Source organism: Astatotilapia calliptera, chromosome 16, assembly GCF_900246225.1.
Source record: "Astatotilapia calliptera chromosome 16, fAstCal1.2, whole genome shotgun sequence".
Taxonomy (NCBI): Eukaryota; Metazoa; Chordata; class Actinopteri; order Cichliformes; family Cichlidae; genus Astatotilapia; species Astatotilapia calliptera.
In genome coordinates this window covers 14,596,329-14,615,394 of record NC_039317.1, presented here as the reverse complement: position 1 = coordinate 14,615,394, position 19,066 = coordinate 14,596,329, and the positions used below count along the sequence as shown (strand labels likewise).

Here is a 19,066-nt window from a genome sequence, read left to right as displayed (position 1 = left end):
ATTTTCATGCAGGACAATGCTCCATCACACGCGTCCAAGTACTCCACAGCGTGGCTGGCAAGAAAGGGTATAAAAGAAGAAAAACTAATGACATGGCCACCTTGTTCACCTGATCTGAACCCCATTGAGAACCTGTGGTCCATCATCAAATGTGAGATTTACAAGGAGGGAAAACAGTACACCTCTCTGAACAGTGTCTGGGAGGCTGTGGTTGCTGCTGCACGCAATGTTGATGGTGAACAGATCAAAACACTGACAGAATCCATGGATGGCAGGCTTTTGAGTGTCCTTGCAAAGAAAGGTGGCTATATTGGTCACTGATTTGTTTTTGTTTTGTTTTTGAATGTCAGAAATGTATATTTGTGAATGTGGAGATGTTATATTGGTGTCACTGGTAAAAATAAATAATTGAAATGGGTATATATTTTTTTTTTGTTAAGTTGCCTAATAATTATGCACAGTAATAGTCACCTGAACACACAGATATCCCCCTAAAATAGCTAAAACTAAAAACAAACTAAAAACTACTTCCAAAAACATTCAGCTTTGATATTAATGAGTTTTTTGGGTTCATTGAGAACATGGTTGTTGTTCAATAATAAAATTATTCCTCAAAAATACAACTTGCCTAATAATTCTGCACTCCCTGTATGTCTAATTAAGTGATAAAAAAAAAACTGGAGTTGGATTGGACCACGGGCATGGAGAGCCTTTAGAAATCCAAGTGCTCAGAAAATGGTCTCAGCTGGCTTCATCTCTACGAGCTACATTAAAATTCAGCATTTTAACACATCATTTATAACAATTCACAAATTGATGTGACACTCTGAATGGTGCCATTCTGCATGTTGAGTATTTTCACTTTTGACACTTTAAATCCATTTTGCTGCTCAAACATTCATGTATTTCTAAAGCCAATCTGTGAATGCAAAACATCTACAGTCTCTTACTTTGCAGGACTGGATCAAGAACGAACAAATTACATCACTATTTAAACTTGCAATGCTCAGTTTACATAAAGCGCATGTTGTTCAAAAACCAGATAGATTCAGAAGGTTAAAGGTTTTTGAAATCTAAAAATAGGATTTTTTTACATTTTGTAGGTGTTGACAAACTAAGAAGGGTCACTTCCTTCCTTTCTTGCCGTGCTCCATTGTTGGCTAAATGTGTAATAGAAATTTCTGTCTTAATCTGGTGCATTTAAAATAACATTCAAAATAACCTTAATGAGTTTTGAAATAATTGCTTTAAGCTGAGAGCTAGCGGCCATCGTGCACTACACAGACAGACATAAAAAGTGTCTGCACAATGCATAGGCCTACAGCGTGGAAGGCATCTCATCTGCATACACTACACCCAATGGTGAGCAGTTAATTACTGAAAAAATGAAACAAAAATGTGTTGTCATTATGCTAAAATCAAAATTGGCTCCCACTGAGGATACATTTCCCCCACACGTGACAGATTGTGAGAACATTTGCGTTTTATAGCTCGCCTAATGTCCTTTGCAGCCAGAGAGACAGAGAATAATCTGAGCTTCCATAGAGCCATAGGAGCAGATCAATAGGATGTGCTTACTGTGATCATTAGAAAAGGTTATTACCATGTGCGAGAATAGATCCTGCCGGTTCCTGACATTGTGCATTCTGTAGCCATTACGGATCTTGAAGATCTGAGTAAAACGTGAATCAAATGTTAAAAAAAAATATAGATGCATTAAGAGATAATAGATCTTCCCCTGGAAAAGAAAATGGAATAAAAGCTGCAGGAAACAAGTGCATTTCAGGGTTTTAATTTATGGGCATCACAATGAGGAGAACAAAAAGCACACAAGGAGAATGACAATAGAGCTACTGTTCGTAGACAAATAATAGATAAAGGCATCCTGTAGCCACAGGCCTGTGGTCTCTGGTGGTATGAACAGATACAGCCAGTGCTGCACTGCTCTCTAGTGGTCAAGTGAGGAATGTAAGGAATGTGTGCACACTCAAAAAGCTGTTTGCTACAAATAAGTGATGACTCCTATAAAATCTTTCATCTTTAGTATTAAAGGTTTTGCTCCTATTAGCCTGACTGGAAAGACAAAAACCCACAGAGGGGATGAGCGATCATATCACACAAGTCCTTAAAACCACACATCATAGTGGGTAAGCAGAGGAAAGCACATTAATTCTGTTGTTGCTTATGTTCACAGCGTGCAGTAATAATCAGTTTATTTATTTCAACATTATTTTTACAGTATATTAAGTAGTTTGAATGACCTTTAAAAGTAATTTCAGTTCCCAAATGAGATTCTCTCTTTGACACCAAACGGGTGGCAAAGAATAGCATAGTCACTCATTTTGGAGCAGAAGAGATGAAAGAAGAAACACTATGAGTGCAGTTTAAAGATTTGTGGTATGTGAAGGACAGGTACACTGTATTCAATTTGAATGGAGCTTGTTTGTTTCGATGTTTTCTTTGTACACTTGCGTATTCCTTTTTTATGACAAGAACTATTACAATGTTTTTGAGTACTAGAAAAACATTTCTCTTTGAGCAGCAGACAATTTGTTTTTATAAAAGACGCCAATAGAAATGTCAAAAGTTAACAATATGTGGGACAAGGGGACACAATACTGTGCAATCTTACATAAAGTGGGAGTTTTGCTGTAGTTCAAAAACTTCCAGTGCAGAGTAAAAAAGCATTTGGAAAGTTTGCTTTGAGAGCAGCTTTGCCCAAAATGTTGAGGATTAAATGTAAATCCTGTTTCTGTTCTTTGAAATTTGCACAAATACTTTGAACACATACCGACATTAATGTCACAGCACAAATCAGCATATTGTACTTCCCGCCCTGAGTGTGTGCCTGACTCTGTGACAGTAAATAATCCAGCTTGAATTGCAAAGAGCTTTCTTATCCTTTCTTTATTGGATTAAAGTCATCACAAGATTTGAGTACAAAACATTTACAAAGCTTCCAAAACGTCATTCAGTGTGTGCAGACACCTGTTCATCTCTCACTCAATTTATATGATCAGAATTTAAGCAAATACAACCAAAGATATAAAAATACAGAAGAGATCGGCTCACAAATAGGTTTAGAAAAATATGTAAAAACACGAAGAGAAAGATAACGACATATATAATAGTATCTCTATATGTAATATTAAGTGAAACCAGGAAGAAGGATTCGATCTATGGTTTAGTGTATGCAGTAATACTGTGGGTGGTTAGTTCCTGACCAGTAGGTGGGACTAAAGAGCCAAAACGTTCTCCAAGTAAAGGTGGAAAACCGATTTTAGAAGTGTTTTGAAACACTGAAGACAAAGAACATCGTGAAAACAGTTACACAGCATTTGATAAAGTGGTAAAGTCATACATTTTGACGTGTGCTTGAGCTACCTTTAAACTGTCAGTGCGTTATTTTATTTACAAAGCAGCAAACCTGTTGCTAAGTATTTCTCGTCTTTGCTTTTGCTTGGCGTTTCAAGAGGCCTCGATCTTCATCTCCATCCCAGACGGCATCGAGCAGGCGACAGTCGATCAACCTCCCGGTGTTTTGAGCAGTAACTGCAGTTACTTTGGTTTTTTGGATGGTTTGATGTCAAAGAGGAAGAAGGCTTCGCCCTCAGATCATGAAGGACTGAGTTTGTTTGTAGTGCTTGAGCTGTAGGGAGCAGAGAGACATACAGTGACACATTTCCTTTCATTAGCTTGTGCCTGGTGTTATCGGAAGCTTATCAACAGTTGCATTCCAAATGAATGCATGCAAAACAAGCCCTGATTTGATAACGAGGCCTTTGATCACTCACATTGCGGGTGGGAGGAGGAGGAGGGTTGTAGGACTTGGTGCTGAAAGGCAAGGGGGAGGGCAGTTTAGTCAACACTTATTATTTTGGAATAACAATAAGGGCAACATGCAGGGCGGAAGAAGAAACTCTCACCTTTTTGTTTTCTTGCTCTCTGTTCGAATAAAAAACAAAGAAAAAATTAGTCAATACATGAAAATTTGTCAGTTGTGGTCACAATACCTCAATTCTGGGAGAACTCGAAAATACAGAGATTTACTCAAGTAGTCATTTTTATGTTTAACTGAAGTTTTTCTTATTAGTTCTGTTGGGTCTCTACCAAACCCTTCATTTAGTCACCAAATGTGTCTTTCTGTTATTTGGTGCTAAGTCCGGTTGTGCAAAGAGAGTTTATTGGTGAAAACAACTGCTTGCAAGAAACAGTGATAAGAAGAGCAGTAAAACAGTAAATCTGAAAGCAGTAAAATCCAAACAATTGGAAGGGTTTTTTTTAGGTAAGGCTTTAAATGCAGGAAGGATTCTTTCACGAGAGCATTTTTAAATGGTGACACTATGTTACTACATATATCAGAGTTGTTTTCTCTGTGCTTCTCACCTTATTGTTGTTTTCAAAACATTAGCATGAGCATTAGAATTACAACCTGATCAGAAGAATAACCAAATACTTTCTGCAAAAACTATTCATTTTAATATGAAAGACTGGCAAAGAGGACCTCTTCCACCCAAATAGCTCTTGGATATTTGATAAAGTACCGTGTTCAGAAACACATACACGTGATTGTTCTCATTCTAATTTTGTTTACAATTAAACTTTGCATTTGTCAACTCAATCCTGTTCCACGGCCATAGACGAAATTCATCTAATCTGGTATTTATTTTTTTTTAAATAAAAGGCTGAATCCATTGCTGACAGCCTAAAAAAATAGCTGCTCACTCATCTGGTTGCTTAGGTGCAGATCAATAAATTGACATGCACTCTGAGAAACAAGTCCAAATGGATGGACTAAATATAAGTGAAGGTGTGAAAAAACAACACGTTCTCACTCCCAAAGCGTAACATTTTACGCTAGGTGACAAATCATCGGTATATTACGCTTTTGGTCACCCAACACATCCCTATATTACGAGTTCGAGAACCGTTTGGAATGAATCTACACATGTACGTTTATTTTACTTAAATCGCTTTGGAAAACACTATATAATATGATTAAGGTGGTGGTTAACGTTAGGATTAAGGTTAGGGTTAGGGCTGGAATACACAGCTGGGTTGTGTGTTACAGCGGGAGTATCATTCGATTTCATGCACAATCCGGTGCATAGCATAGGAACGCAGACGGTCACCTTTCACATTCCCATGGAACGCCTCGGGACGTGACAAATCGTTGGCATATTACGCGAATAATGCAGAATTATTACATGACAGGACGCACTCGAGTGTTTTTCTCACACGCCTAAACGGGCTATTTTATCCTGTTTTCCTTCTCTCACCCCAACCGGTCACAGCAGATGGCCCCGCCCCTCGCTGAGCCTGGTTCTGCCAGAGGTTTCTTCCTGTTAAAAGGGAGTTTTTCCTTCCCACTGTCGCCAAAGTGCTTGCTCATAGGGGCTCATAGGATTGTTGGGTTTTTCTCTGCATGTATTATTGTAGGATCTACCTTACAATATAAAGCTCTTGAGGCGACTGTTGTTGTGATTTGGCGCTGTATAAATAAAATTGAATTGAATTGAACACATTTGTGGCAGCACTGCACTACTTACTTTTGCAGCAGCCTCGGTGTCGGCAGACACACACACAGATGCAGCAGAAAAGCATGAACGCTGCCAAACCTGCAGCACCTGCTATTAAAATCGTCATATTCAAAGGATCTGGAAGCAGCAGAATCAGATTTTTTTTTAATATTTGGTCTCCAGAGCGTGATGCATAATCTCCAGTGAGTACTTTCTTAAAATACTTACAGTCAATAACTTTGAGTTGTTGGGCCACACAGCTCTTGGGCGCCCCCACACTGTTGGAGGACTCACAGCGATACATCCCTGCATCCACCTTGGACACACTTTTAAACTTCTGCTCCAGACAAACAGAGGCAGGCGGCAGGGTACACGAAAGGAATAACAGTTGTGTTTTTGGACCCTTGTATAACATTCTGTACATTATATTATATTGTATTTGAAAACTTTAGGTAGCACTCACCAGTGTGCCCTTGTTTGTGTCAATGCTGTAAGGAGTCTCTCCCGTGGCTGTTAGTGCCTTGTTGTCTTTGTACCAGCGGTAGGTAGCGGGAGGCACACTCAGTTTGTCCTTACAGAGAAGCTCCAGGCCTGACCCTACAAACACAGAGCTTGGCACGTTGCAGGAAGGGACATGAGGCGGCACTGAGAGGGGGGAAAGACAGAGAAAGGTAAAACTATATATTTTTTAAATATATTATGTTTTCAATTTGTAAGACAACACGAAAGTCTCCCTACAAATGCTTAAAATGTTAACATCTGCATAGTGTAATATCACTTAATAGACTTTTTTAGGCAAAACTAGAGAGGTCTGATGATTCCTTTTGTTATAAATTATGTCAGATTGATGTATTGATCTGGAAGTGCATTTCCTGCAGCCACCAACCAAGTGTCTATTCAGCCAAACATGTTTCCCATACATCACTCCAGAGATATCAGTCAAAGTGAGGCTTTCACACGTGCCAGCTGGGAGGCTGCCAACCAGAAACTCCACCAACAAAAAACATTTGTGCGATCATTCTTTTATCTTTACAATGTCCACAAATGACCAACATGTGAGCATCGACCTACATTGAAATCTAACAATGTAAAAGAAACTGTGTGTAGTTTTACCACAATATGATGACACGTGTGACTTCACGACTTGTATTAAGAGTGCCAACAGAATTTATCCGTGAAACTCTTGTTTTGCAACCATGTTATTTTTGTGAAAGTATATATGTAATCACCTCAAATGACATTTAGATTTAATAATAATGAGGCTTTTTTTCAATAAGTTGGTGAATAATCTTAAAGAAAATTAAACTACACTGGCACAAAACAGTCTGCCTGTTGCAACATATCCTAATGGAAGAGATTATAAAGTTTATAAGAAGTTGTTATTTGCACAATTTCTGTGGTTTGCCAAATATATCTCACATACTCTGTAAACTCATTACTTCATGCTGCAAACTGCAAAACCCCCAAAATCTAAATTCTCTTTGGAAATGTAAATAAAATGGGAACAATATCAAAGGGCATCCAGAGGTATTTCTATGTGCGTGCTGGACCTTCACGTGGAAACTAGAAGCTTGGATCTTTGTGCTATGGCAGGAATGCATAAACTACTGAGTCGTTATCCTCGAACCTCAGAGAAACAACCATATCTCTTCGAGCAGGAATGCACAAAATAGTCAATTCATTTATAATTTCTGAAAGCTGAGTGAGGCAATGTAGACTTTTGCCTGACAGCCTTGAGTTCAAACGTTCAGTGCAGAGTATATTCACATGTACCGCACAGGGAAGAACACAACATTGTGTTTCCTTTAAAAGTACCATATGTGTCTTGATTAAAATCACAATGAAAATAAAGAATATATATATTATTATACATTATACAAGTTATGAATCTAATGTTACTTTTCCCATTTTTTCTCATTTCAAGCTGAGGATGTGTCAAAGAAACCATTTTTACCTATTTCCAAAAGATACGAAATAACTCTATTTTCTCTTTGAATGAAATGTCAAAATGTCTTCGACATCACAAAGTTCATCTTGATCTGAAGTGAGATAACCTAACATCCCACATCATATAATACCACACTTCACTGATGGCTAGTGGGTGGCTGGCCTAACATTCATAGCAGCAGGGTGGCTGATTTGATTTCATCTGGCTAGCACTTTTACACATTTAAGTTTTAAAAATGTTGAAACACAAAAAATCAACCTGATTTATTAATAGATTGTCATTTTTAACACCTATGCACTACCAAGCCGCTCGGATATTGTGTAACAGCTCGTTTGCGCTCACCATTTTCGGTGTGGTGAACAGCACCGTACAACAAAAGTGGCAGAAAAGGTCTCAGGGATTTCATTGGATGTGTCCAAATTCAGGGATCGCATCCTCAAAAGGACGTAAAGACAGAGACGCACAGAAGTTCTTAGCTGTTAAACTGGATGCTCTGCTCCTGTCACCTAGCAACCATTACCATGTATCTTGGACATCAACATTTGACAGAAATGGAGAAAATCTTTGTTCTATATCATTTTTTTTACCTTAATGGAGAAAATTATGATGTATCTGTTGTTAAATGAACACGACATTTGAATTTGCACAACATTTGTCGCCTCACTGTGATGTAATTGAAGGATGACACACCTTCTGCTTTCAGTTTTGACTTCTTTTCCACATATACGAGCGCCGATGTGGAGGTTTTGCCTGAGTGGAGACACCTGATGTAAACAGTACAGACCTGTGGTGATTTCACTGTCTGTGCAAAACAACCCATGTGCCAAGCATAATGGAGAGTTCTACTAAAGTTAGCATGCTAATAAAGTCATGGTGGTCCAAAGGTTAATGTAATATGGCTATAGCCTGAGATGGGGTAGTTACTCAGAGTAGCACCCTGTACAGCAGTCCAACATAAACGGATCGGGCACTGAGGTAACAGTTATAATTTCCTATCCATAGCAGAGCGGATTCAGAGTGGCTGCTCCATGCTATCAAGAAACTGCTTCTATCGTAAATTACTCCACATATTGCACCTTTAACGACTGTCCTCACCCTAATCTCACAATTCAGGTGAGGGAGGCTTGTGTGAATTGTTTGCAGTTATTTGTGCAATACAATCACATTTAAAAGATTTGCTGTGAATCCTCCTGGTTCCACCAACATGTACGTTATTGTTTCACATGTCACATCACAGGAGTTAAGTGCCATTGACTTGCACCCTGAAATAGTTTAGTGTTCACCTCTTACACAGATCTGTCCTATCCCTATCCTTATGTACGTTCGTAATATATTCATACCAAGAACATTAAGTGTCACAGTGGCCTCTCCGAGGTTGACGTGATCCTCGCTGGCTGTCACCTCACAGCGGTACTCCCCTGAATCTTTCTGAGTGACGGAGTGTATCGTCAGCGTCGCTCCCTCTATCTTAGCCCGTCCAGCGTAAGACCCTAAAGTGCAAAAGACGGAGAATGATGAACAAAGAAAACAATCAAAGCAAAGTGTCAGCAAACATAAAAAAAAGGCCACACAAAATCTTCTTTATTAAATCAGGTTAAGTTTAAAAACAAATGCGTGCAGTAATGATCCGTCACTCACCTGTGAATTTGTGATTAAAGTAAACAAAAGTCACCCCCTTTCCTTTCTTCTTCCACTCGATTCGAGGGTTCTGATCTTTCTCTGTCTTGAACTCACAGGACAGCACAGCGTCTAAAAGTAAAAGTAAAACAATATTCATCTTTAATCCTTACGTTACCTTTTTTAATGTCTCAAACTAATTGATTTTTACCAACTCATGCACACTCATGACTACGGATGATGTATTTCTTTATTTATATCCATGTATTCTGAAATATATTCTGGTAGTTGCAATTTTCAATAAAGAATAATTATTTGAAAGTGTTCAGTTAACATGAATGTGTTTTTTTAGAGGAGAAAAAGACAGAAATTGGACAATATGATATTAGATATGTTTATATCTAGTTTGTTGTTTTCCTATTATTTGGAATTACAATAGGTTAAATATGAAATATATTTTATTAAGATGAAACAATAAGACTGTGGCCATTTTAAGATAGCAGACAAATTATGTTCAGGAATGTGAAAAACTGCAGCGTCGGTCTCACCAGTGTGCTCGTGAACCTCCACTTTGGGTTTACTGCTGCTTACTGTCACTGATAAACTGACAGGACCTGCAGAAGAGAGAAGATCAGCGTCCTGTGAAAGACCAGTTTTACTCTCAGACCATCGAGTACAATCTTTAAATGTTTACTGGAGCACATAAATGGAAATGTTAAACATCTTTATAGTTTCAGATCAAGGAGCTACATGGTAAACCATCAGACACAAGAAGCTTACTCATATGTAAACAGGACGTTTGCTTAATGCTTGGTTTTTGTGTGGAAGCAGTCGCACTCACACACATTTGACTTTCCAGTCGAAGCCTTAACGCAAAGTATAGAACAGCAGTAATAACCTGTGGGGCTTGAATGTTCTCACAACGCAAAATGTTCTTCACAAGAAAAGTTTCAAACTGCAACTGGTGCCCATAAACATAGTAATACATGCCGACAGAGACAAACAGACACTGAGTGTGGAGCTACATCCTGGTGGTGCCAGGAGCGGTGCTGTGCAGGAATGCAAGTGATGGATGGCCCTCTGACAAGCTGCTTTAAGGCGACCTGATAACCGCCTTCAGTGATCTGTCCCTTCAGCACACGCAATCAAACACCCACGTTTACCTCGACATTAAGCAGACGCCTTCAGAAAGAGATAAGAGAAAATAATTTAGAGTGACACGCCACCTAAAAAATAAATAAACGCTTCAAACGTGGCTGTAAAATCTGACTTTTATATTATTGGCAAGCAATTTTGCTGGAAATAAAGTTTTTATTGTAGAACTTGGAAGCTTCGCAGAGGTTGCTGTTACAGGATACTCCCTTGACATCACGTAAACTGAAGCGGAGCTGCTTTGTGAAACTTAAATGTGTCACGTGACCATCAGCTGTAAGTGTGCTTTAAGTAAAAAAAAATAAACATTTGAAAGCAGCAGAGAGGAGACTGGTAGTAAAACTGAATTACATAACAGGCTTGTACTTGAGGATTAAAGATGGGGAGAAAGTGGGCTGGAACGGTCCTTCAGTTAACGAGCAGTTAAATCCGATAAACAGATTAATGCATATTACTGACCAATGAGTTAATTTTTCATGTGCTGTAGACTGACAGTATGGATTATGCTCAGTAATAACAAAATAATGATATCCCACAGCCCACTTGTGCTTTTAACGCATCTTTTCTTTTCTTTTTAACGGTGTTCAAAGTTTCAGTCACTCCGTCCAGCATTTAGCGATACAGAAGAGGAGCGAGCATGAACTGAGTGACATTTTTTTGGCTGGTGATTTCAAATAAAACTTGCAAACAGCTCGAAAAATACGACAAATATGTGGTAAAAACATTGTGTGACAAAGTACTTCTGTGCAGTCTTACATAAAATAACTGCTAATAAATGCATAGTTGTAAATGTGAGAGATGGAGAAAGAGGTAAGAAAAGAGAGGACAAGAAGATTTTTAAGGGTAGGAAATGGTCATCAAGTGAAATCGGTTTAACTTGAAACTTGAAATTTAAATCTTACATATAATGTCCTAATTGATTTTAGAGTTTTTAAACCCGATTTTGGAATTATACATGTGACAAACTAATTGAAGCTTACAAATTCTATGCTATTCAAATTTGCGTGAAAATACCAAGCAGTCTGGTAAAGTTTAGTGTTGGCTAAACCGATACGTTTGCAGTATTGTAGTGACGTTTACTGGTGCACAGCAGGCTGTGTTGTCCGTGGGCAATGTTAGGATGTATATAAAGGGTAGGAGATACAGGAGAGGTGGAGGAAGATCTCAGCCTGGGTGTTTATTGTCTTATGTAGTCTGGAAGATGAGTGGATGGTGGGGTGGGTGCAGTTTTCTCTGTGGTGGGGTTGGGTGGACTGTCCCGGGCTCTGTGGGGCCGGGCGGCGCTGCTGCACTGGGCCCCGGTCTGGATGGGCCTGGGCCCCCTTTCCCTGGCGGGTCGCGGAGTATGGGGGTGCCTACTGGGGTCAGCGGGGGAGCTGGCCCCAGGGAGGGGTCACTTGCCCCTCCCTTCCTTCCCTCCCCATCTCCAGCTGCCTCCCTCTTCCCGCTCCACCACAACCACCCACACATGCAGGGCCTTGGAGTAGGGGTATGTCACCAGGGTGCAGAGGAGGCTACCCCCCCCTCTGTCCCCTTCTGGCTGCCTCTGCCTCAATTTTATCCCACAACTTAGACATTCACATTACTCACACTCTCATTACACATACATATAGGATCTTGGGGGTGGGCACGATGCACGGAGTCCAAAGTACCATCAGGGGGTACACCCCACCCCTGGCATCGTTGCCCACCTCTCAATTTTAAATACACGTGGACATTGAGGGCTAGCAGGAGGGACCATGCGCTTACCTGCTGCTCTCTGGCAGGTAGCTCCAAGCCCTCCTGGGTTTTAAATGCACCTTAGAACACACATGCATCAACATTACAATGAGCGGGTGGAGGGAGGTTTGGAGTCTTCTCTCACCCCCATTCTCTGCGACCTGCTGGAGCAGGGGGGCTAGGAGGAGGAGGAGTTGGCCGTCCGACTGCGGTCTGGAGTGTGGAGCCTTCCTGCTGCTGCGGAGTCGGGGCGGTCTGCCTCCCCCCACCGCAGGGAAAAGGGAAACACCACCTGGGTCTGGGTGCAGTTCCCCCCTCCAGAGGCGGGGGCACCTAGACCCGGTTTGTAGAGTACGCTTGGGGAGTGTGATCGTGTGTACAACGTCTCTTTATGTCTGTCTCCACGTTGGTTGAGTGTGGAGTAAGTGCATATGAGAGCATGAGGGTGGGAATGGATGTTTGTATCTGTGTGTGCCTGTATGTCTGTGTCTATATGTCAGGTTGGGTATCAGGCGCCACCTCTCTGGGGACATCTCAGGCCCTCCAAGGTTTGGAGGCCTATCTCCCCCTACCACCACTTCCCCTGCCAGTGGTGGACCCCCTCAGACATCGGTGCGTTGGTGGTTCTTTGTGTCCGGGGGTGGGCGTCCAGGTACACACCGGCTCACTCCTTGGCGGCCGCTTATCGGGGCCTGGAGCCTGGGGCTCGCTCGGGCCACTTCGGAGGTGGGGTGCCCCCGGCCTCTCGGCCTGGGGCTCGGTCACTCAGGCGCAGCTGGCTGCCGGCGGAGCTCACGGGCGCGTCACTGCAACTCCCCCTGGCTTCTGCTCCGCGGCTGCTGAGTGAGCCCTCATCTGGGACTCTCCTCAGCTCTTTCCGGGACAGTGGCGCGGCTGCCCCTCTGTTGGTCTTCCTTGGTCTCTTGTGTTCTGGGGGCCTCTGGATGTCTGGAGTTTTGATCTCCTCCACACCTGCTTCATGCCCTGGAGGACGGGGCTGTGGCCCCCCCACACCCTCTAGCAGATTATTACATGAAGGAACCTTTTAAAAAACAAAAAACAAGCGCGTCCATGCTCACAGGTGTACACACGGGTGATCACACCCACAAACTACACCCTTTTTGGCTCCTACCTCAAAGCACACTGTGTTCTGTTGATCTTATGTGCTGCACAATAATGTTTAACATTTAGTATTTACTGTCATATTCCCATATATCATTGTGATGTTGTTTATTCTATTACTCTTGTTCTCTTCTGCTTGCTTTCTTTTTTCTTTCTCAACAGGTGATCCAGGTGATCGATATATGCATTTTTTTTTTCTCTGCCCGTTCTGTTGGTTTTTGTCTTTTGCCCTTCTCCCCCGTCCCTCTTCTCAGCTGTTTCTCTTTCCCTCTTTCTTTCTCCCCTTCTAAAAAAAAAAAAAAAGGATGTATATAAAGGGTAGCAAACATCAGTTTATTTTTCACATGATGATTCTGATCAGACTCGCTCTCTGAATTCTAACTTTTATATTAGCTGGATTGTGTCAACAGCTGAAAATCAGAAGCCTTTGCTTATATCTTGTTTTTAAAAAACAGTTAACAATAATGTAGCAGCACAGGTCAGCTGATTAAAACCTCTACAGATTTTAAAAAATAAATAAAAATTATATTGGAGCCCAAAAAACATCATATTGTAACTTATTTCTTAGTAATTCTTTTTCCAATGCTACACCCAAACTACACCTGCCAAATCCCACTTTAACCCCTGACTAGCGATGTAGCGATGCATGTTTCTTGTGTGGCACACTCTGTGTGTGTGTGTGTGTGTGTGTGTGTGTGTGTGTGTGTGTGTGTGTGTGTGTGTGTGTGTGTGTGTGTGTGTGTGTGTGTGTGTGTGTTGCACACAAAGCCATTCTTTATGACAGTAACCTTACCCTTCTCAGCTGGCATAGCATACACATGCACAGACATCTGTAAAACACACTTGTGAGGATCTCTGCTGACTGATCCTGAACACCCTGCACTCTTTTACTTTTACTTTAATACAGAATGCATAATAACGGTGTTTTAACACTACATATTTTATTTTATTCAAATGTGCACTTGAAAACCCTAAAACTTAATCCGCTTCTACTATTAAAAAAAGTTACGTGTTTTAGGGTTTCTGCTGTTTTAAGGAGACATTGTAACCTAACTGAAAAACCACCTATGATACCTCCTGTGCAGTAATGAAAAAAATATTTTCAGAGTATATTAAAAGGCAGTGTGTCTAAACAAACAGATTGTAATCGTTTCATCTCTACAAGGACTTTTGGTCCTCACATGTAAATACAAGAAAAATCAAAACACATGCACGTCAAAGACGCAATTAACTGCGTAAAACATGTTGTTTGGACGGCAGCCTTTGGCCTTTAAGATTCCCACAGCAGCATCAAATGCATTTTTTCTTTACTGCTTTTTCATCTCAGTCCAATTAACAACTAAGGGTCAGTCAGGGGCTATCTTCCCTGAAACTCTGGGATCTCAATCTCCTCCGCGGGGGTCACGTGATCCGTCTCATCAGCCCGTGGATCTCGGGTTCAAACAGCATCAGAGCGGGTTCAGTGTAAACATGAAGCCCAGCCACTCCCTGCACAATCTCTACCCCCACTGCACTCCCCAAACACATCGCACCTCCTCCGCGCTGTCTGTGAAATCACGCACAAGCTCTACAACTCACACACTAATAATCAATCAATAAGTATCAGAGCCTCGTAAATGCCCGTTTTGACACTTAGCCTACATGCAGTCGTTTATAAAGTTGTTAATTTGGCCCAAAATTACATTTTGTTTCGGTGGCCTCTTGCAGCTTAATAAGATAAAACTTGAGTTGCATAATCACGTAAGACGGTGGTATGTGTTGTTTTCTTTAGTAAAATAAAGTAGGTCCTTAACTGTTATATTGCAATAGAATGAAAGAAAGAGGAGAAAATGCGTAATTACATATTTATAAGTCTGTAAAAAGGTCTGACATTAAAATAAATAAATGCATAAAACATGTAGTTCAACCTCACATCGCGTATGGATACATGTTTGCACTGTTACTGTGTATAAATGCAACGTAAAAATTGGCTGACTCTAAAAGTTGCACACACTCTCTCATTCAGTATCAAAACAGAAATTGTTGAAGTTTTGAACACAATAAAAAGCTCACTGTGCAAAATGGTGATGAGCAGAGGCAGCGCCAGCATCTTCATGGCTTTTCTCGGGTGTCGGAGCTCTTTCCTGAGGTCTGTCGGTGTCCGTGGAGCAGATGAGTTTTACTCTAAACTCTCTGCAGCTTCTTCAAGTTTCATGTGCAACGGCCACGTGCGCGCTCACGTATCCCGGACAACTTACGGGGCGCGTGCACAAGTTCAGGGTGACCACCCCCTCTTCTCAGACAAAGCTCTCAGAGGAAACATGAGCCTTTCTTTCTGACAGGGGGACCTGCCCGGCTGTAGTAGTATCGAGTAGTAATGTAGTAGTAATGAGAAAGGAAGCTTTTGAATGGTTTCTTCAGCCATTAAACACAAAAGCGTTTGAGGATTCGTTACATGAAACACATTTTATTAACTACATTGTCACTAAGCTCTTTGGAATTTTTTGTACATCACATCATTTTTGTAGTCTCTAGAGACCACAGACTGTATATAAAAGATGGAAATAGATTGTTCTTCACACTTTGAAGCCTCAGCCTAAAGGGTTTTAAAATCCCTGTGAATATTTCGTGAGTCAAAATATTTTTCGGACTCACGTATTCTTAATGCAGCAGTTCAACTGACCATGTCATTTCACTGGCATTTATTTTTGTAACCTACTGAGATTTTTCCAGTTTCTTGTGTCGGAACAACAAGTGCGCTCATAGGCTCTCTGAAAGGATTTACCTGCCTCCACAGATGTGCTCCCAAGAGTTCAAACTGGCACACTGAAACATATACGAAAGCGGCCGTGATCCAGCTTCAACTGCTGGATCAAACTATGGAGATCTCCCAGTTGCTGCTGTCTCGTGAAAATGGGATGAAATCAGAATCCCCATTTCCTCCTTTTCTTGTTTAAGAACGTGTTGAGTTTCTTGTGTTGGGTGTGTATATAACTCACACGGCAAGTTCCGATCTGTAAAATTGAGAATTTCATGTTGATTTTTCACAACGTGTTCAGTGTATAATGGCCTTTAGTTTTACCTGCTGCCATCACAGTATTTTGACACCATATGTGAGTGGGTGAATTTGATTGAGAGGGTTGACTGCTAATTTATCCACTAATGCTGGCTAGCAAGCTGAATCGTTTTTTCCCAGTCAGGCAACAAAGAAACATCAAAATAATATTTACATGTTTGTTTTGCCTTTCGCTGACTAATATAGGGTTAGTCACTAATGATGACTTAGACCTCAGGGGGTTGAAAGGTTCCAATAGCAACAGTTTAGTGACTGCAGAGGTGAAACCTGCTGACAGCTGCCTGGTCTGGACAGTCAAAGCAGCCACACCAAAACTCTAGTATCAAAGTGGACGAATTATAGAAAAAACATTTTCCCAAAATAAAGTTGTTATGAAAAGGAGAAAGTAGCTATAGATACTAAAACTTTAGGAGCCAGCTTCAAGTGGGCCTGACACGTCAACTTTGGCTTCAGTTTCTAGCACTTAAGGTTGTTGCTTGGTAGAGACAAACGACTGAACGAAAGCTAAAAATTACTGGATGTACATTCATCGTGTAAATTATTTTTATATGTTATTTATCCTTTACACAAATATGAGTAAGAGCAGGAGTGAAAACATGGACCATTTATAAGCCAAGGGACCCAAACTAATGGTTGGACATTCTCCTTCAGTATTTTCTGGAAGAGAGCAGAATTCATGGTTTCATCCTGAAGCAGCAAAGCAGCCCCAGACCATCAAACTACCACCACCATCTTTGACTGCTGGTATGATGTTCTTTTATGATATTCTGTGTTAGTTTTACACCAGATGTGACGGGACTCAAACCTTGCTAAAAGTTTAATTTTGTCTCATCAGTCCACAGAATATTTTCCCAAAAGTCAAATCATCAGGATGTTTTCTGGCAAATGTGAGTCGAGACTTTGTGGAGTTTTTTACTCAGCAGAAATCTCCCATGGATGAGACAAGTGAGGCCTGCAGTTCTTTTAGATGTTGTTCTGGGTTCTTTTGTGGCCTCCTAGATGAGTTGAAAGTGCGCTCTTGGAGTAATTTTGGTAGGTTGGCCACTCCTGGGAAGGTTCACCACTGTTCCAAGTTTTCTCCAGTCATGAATAATGGCTCTCACTGTGGTCCACCGGAGTCCCAAACCATGCAGCAACTCCAGAATTGCAGTTGTAGAGGTAACTGTACTGTAAAGGGCTCTGTTCATGAAAGGCTTTTATATAGTACAAATAAATGTATTTGATGCCTTTGTGTTTCTACTTATTTTAAGTATTTCTTGGGAACATGTAACCCTTTGCCTGCATATAAAGAATGGAAATCACAGAGGTTGGAGTTTTCCATATGTCTGCAGTGATGAGCCTAAGCCGGAGAGAAGTGGCAGCTGCTGCTGAGCTACTGTGTCTCTGGCTATTAGGTTTCTCACCACCAGCGCCCACACAACGGCACATTGTCACTCATTCTGGTTAATGTGCACACATGCTTACATTTGTGGCCATACGCACACACAAAGACACACACGGGGGACATACATCCAGACACGTGTGCGTAAGTACACACAAAGAGAAACAGTGAAACACTAACTCCCTAAATCTCAGCTGCAACACCTGTTCACAATCGACAGTCCCAGCTGCTCTGCTCGGAGCGGGACACACTGATGTCATGTAACACACACATGCACATGCATAGCAGCACATCTCAGCAACCACTGCTCACTTTACACAAACATACAGAAACAAAGTCAGTCAGATAGTGAATCTCAGAGGACGGGTGACTTTCAAATGCACGGTGACCTTTGATAACAGCCAGCGGAGCAGCTGTCTACCTCACACTTTACTACAACAAAAACCTGATTTGTTCTTTGTAAGAGCATAACCAAGAGATGCATGAAACCTGATCCAGCTATAACTGTAAGTTTTATTAAAAAGCAAAGTTTTAAACATATTTTTAAAAGTAGAGTGGTTGTCTGTCTCCTGAACCCAAACTGGGAGCTGCCAAAGTTATCAGAGATCCCAGCTCTGTTTTGTTGATATCACTCAAACCAACAACCTTGAGCCACACTATGAGATCAGGACTGTCGCTGTGCTCACCCTTGCTCTCATCACAGAGTTTCTAAAATATTTAATACAGTCATTCATACAAAAAACAAAGAGAGACTGCAATAATCCCCATGGTGTTCAGCGTAAGAGTATCCAACATACTCTTAGAAAGCAGCAGTCTACTGGCCGACGATCTCTTTCTTAATAAATCAAACAGCGACATTCAGCAACTTGTAAAACCTGAACATATCACAGAGGATCAGGATTTGACCACAGTCCATGAATATTGAGCGACACAGCTGCCATTTAATGTTTTGCTTTGGTTTGGTGGAAACTGAATGGAGTGAAAATCCAAGTGACAACAGGTGCACTGGAGAGGCAACAACACGACAACCCTCCCAAAAAAGGGAAAGGCTTTGAAGCTGGTGGCCACAGACTGGCTCTTTCCTGACTGATTTTTCTCTACTTTTGCTTTCTGTTATTGTCTGTCACTGCTGTAATATGAGACGGTCCCTGCAGCACATTCAGGATCCACAGATAGTGCAGCTCCTCCAGGATGTCACATCCATAGGTGCCTGACATGTTTCGGTTGGATAAACTGTAATTGCTTCCATTAAATCCATCAGAGATTTTCCTTCATTTGCATTTTTTTTCCCGACTGACTACTTAAAGAAAGTCACTGTAAGGGTGTGAGAACCTTTTCCGTAGATGTGCATTATGGGGTTCACTGCTTTTTGCTGTATTGTTGTATGCTTTAATGGTAGAAGTGCAGAGAATGAGAAGCCTAAAAACATCAAAACAAGCTCTATATCTGATAAACACCTTTAGTTTTTACTGTGAAGGGATGAAGATATTATATTTGCATGTGAACTAGATGGAGAATATTTACATTTCGTTGCACTGAATATTGATTTTATT

General features: G+C 41.0%; 1 protein-coding gene across 1 annotated transcript; it reads right to left on the bottom strand.

The window, feature by feature from the left end:
• Window positions 1–2,881: 2,881 nt before the first annotated feature.
• jam2b (junctional adhesion molecule 2b) lies at window positions 2,882–15,265 on the bottom strand. The gene is made up of 10 exons (XM_026145726.1): window positions 15,130–15,265; window positions 9,633–9,698; window positions 9,106–9,216; window positions 8,808–8,957; window positions 5,983–6,164; window positions 5,748–5,856; window positions 5,550–5,657; window positions 3,927–3,945; window positions 3,795–3,834; window positions 2,882–3,649 (listed from the first exon to the last, which is right to left on the bottom strand). The coding sequence occupies exons 1-10, from the start codon at window positions 15,170–15,172 to the stop codon at window positions 3,611–3,613; spliced, it is 867 nt and encodes a 288-aa protein (XP_026001511.1). The 5' UTR covers window positions 15,173–15,265; the 3' UTR covers window positions 2,882–3,610.
• Between the last annotated feature and the right edge of the window lie 3,801 nt (window positions 15,266–19,066).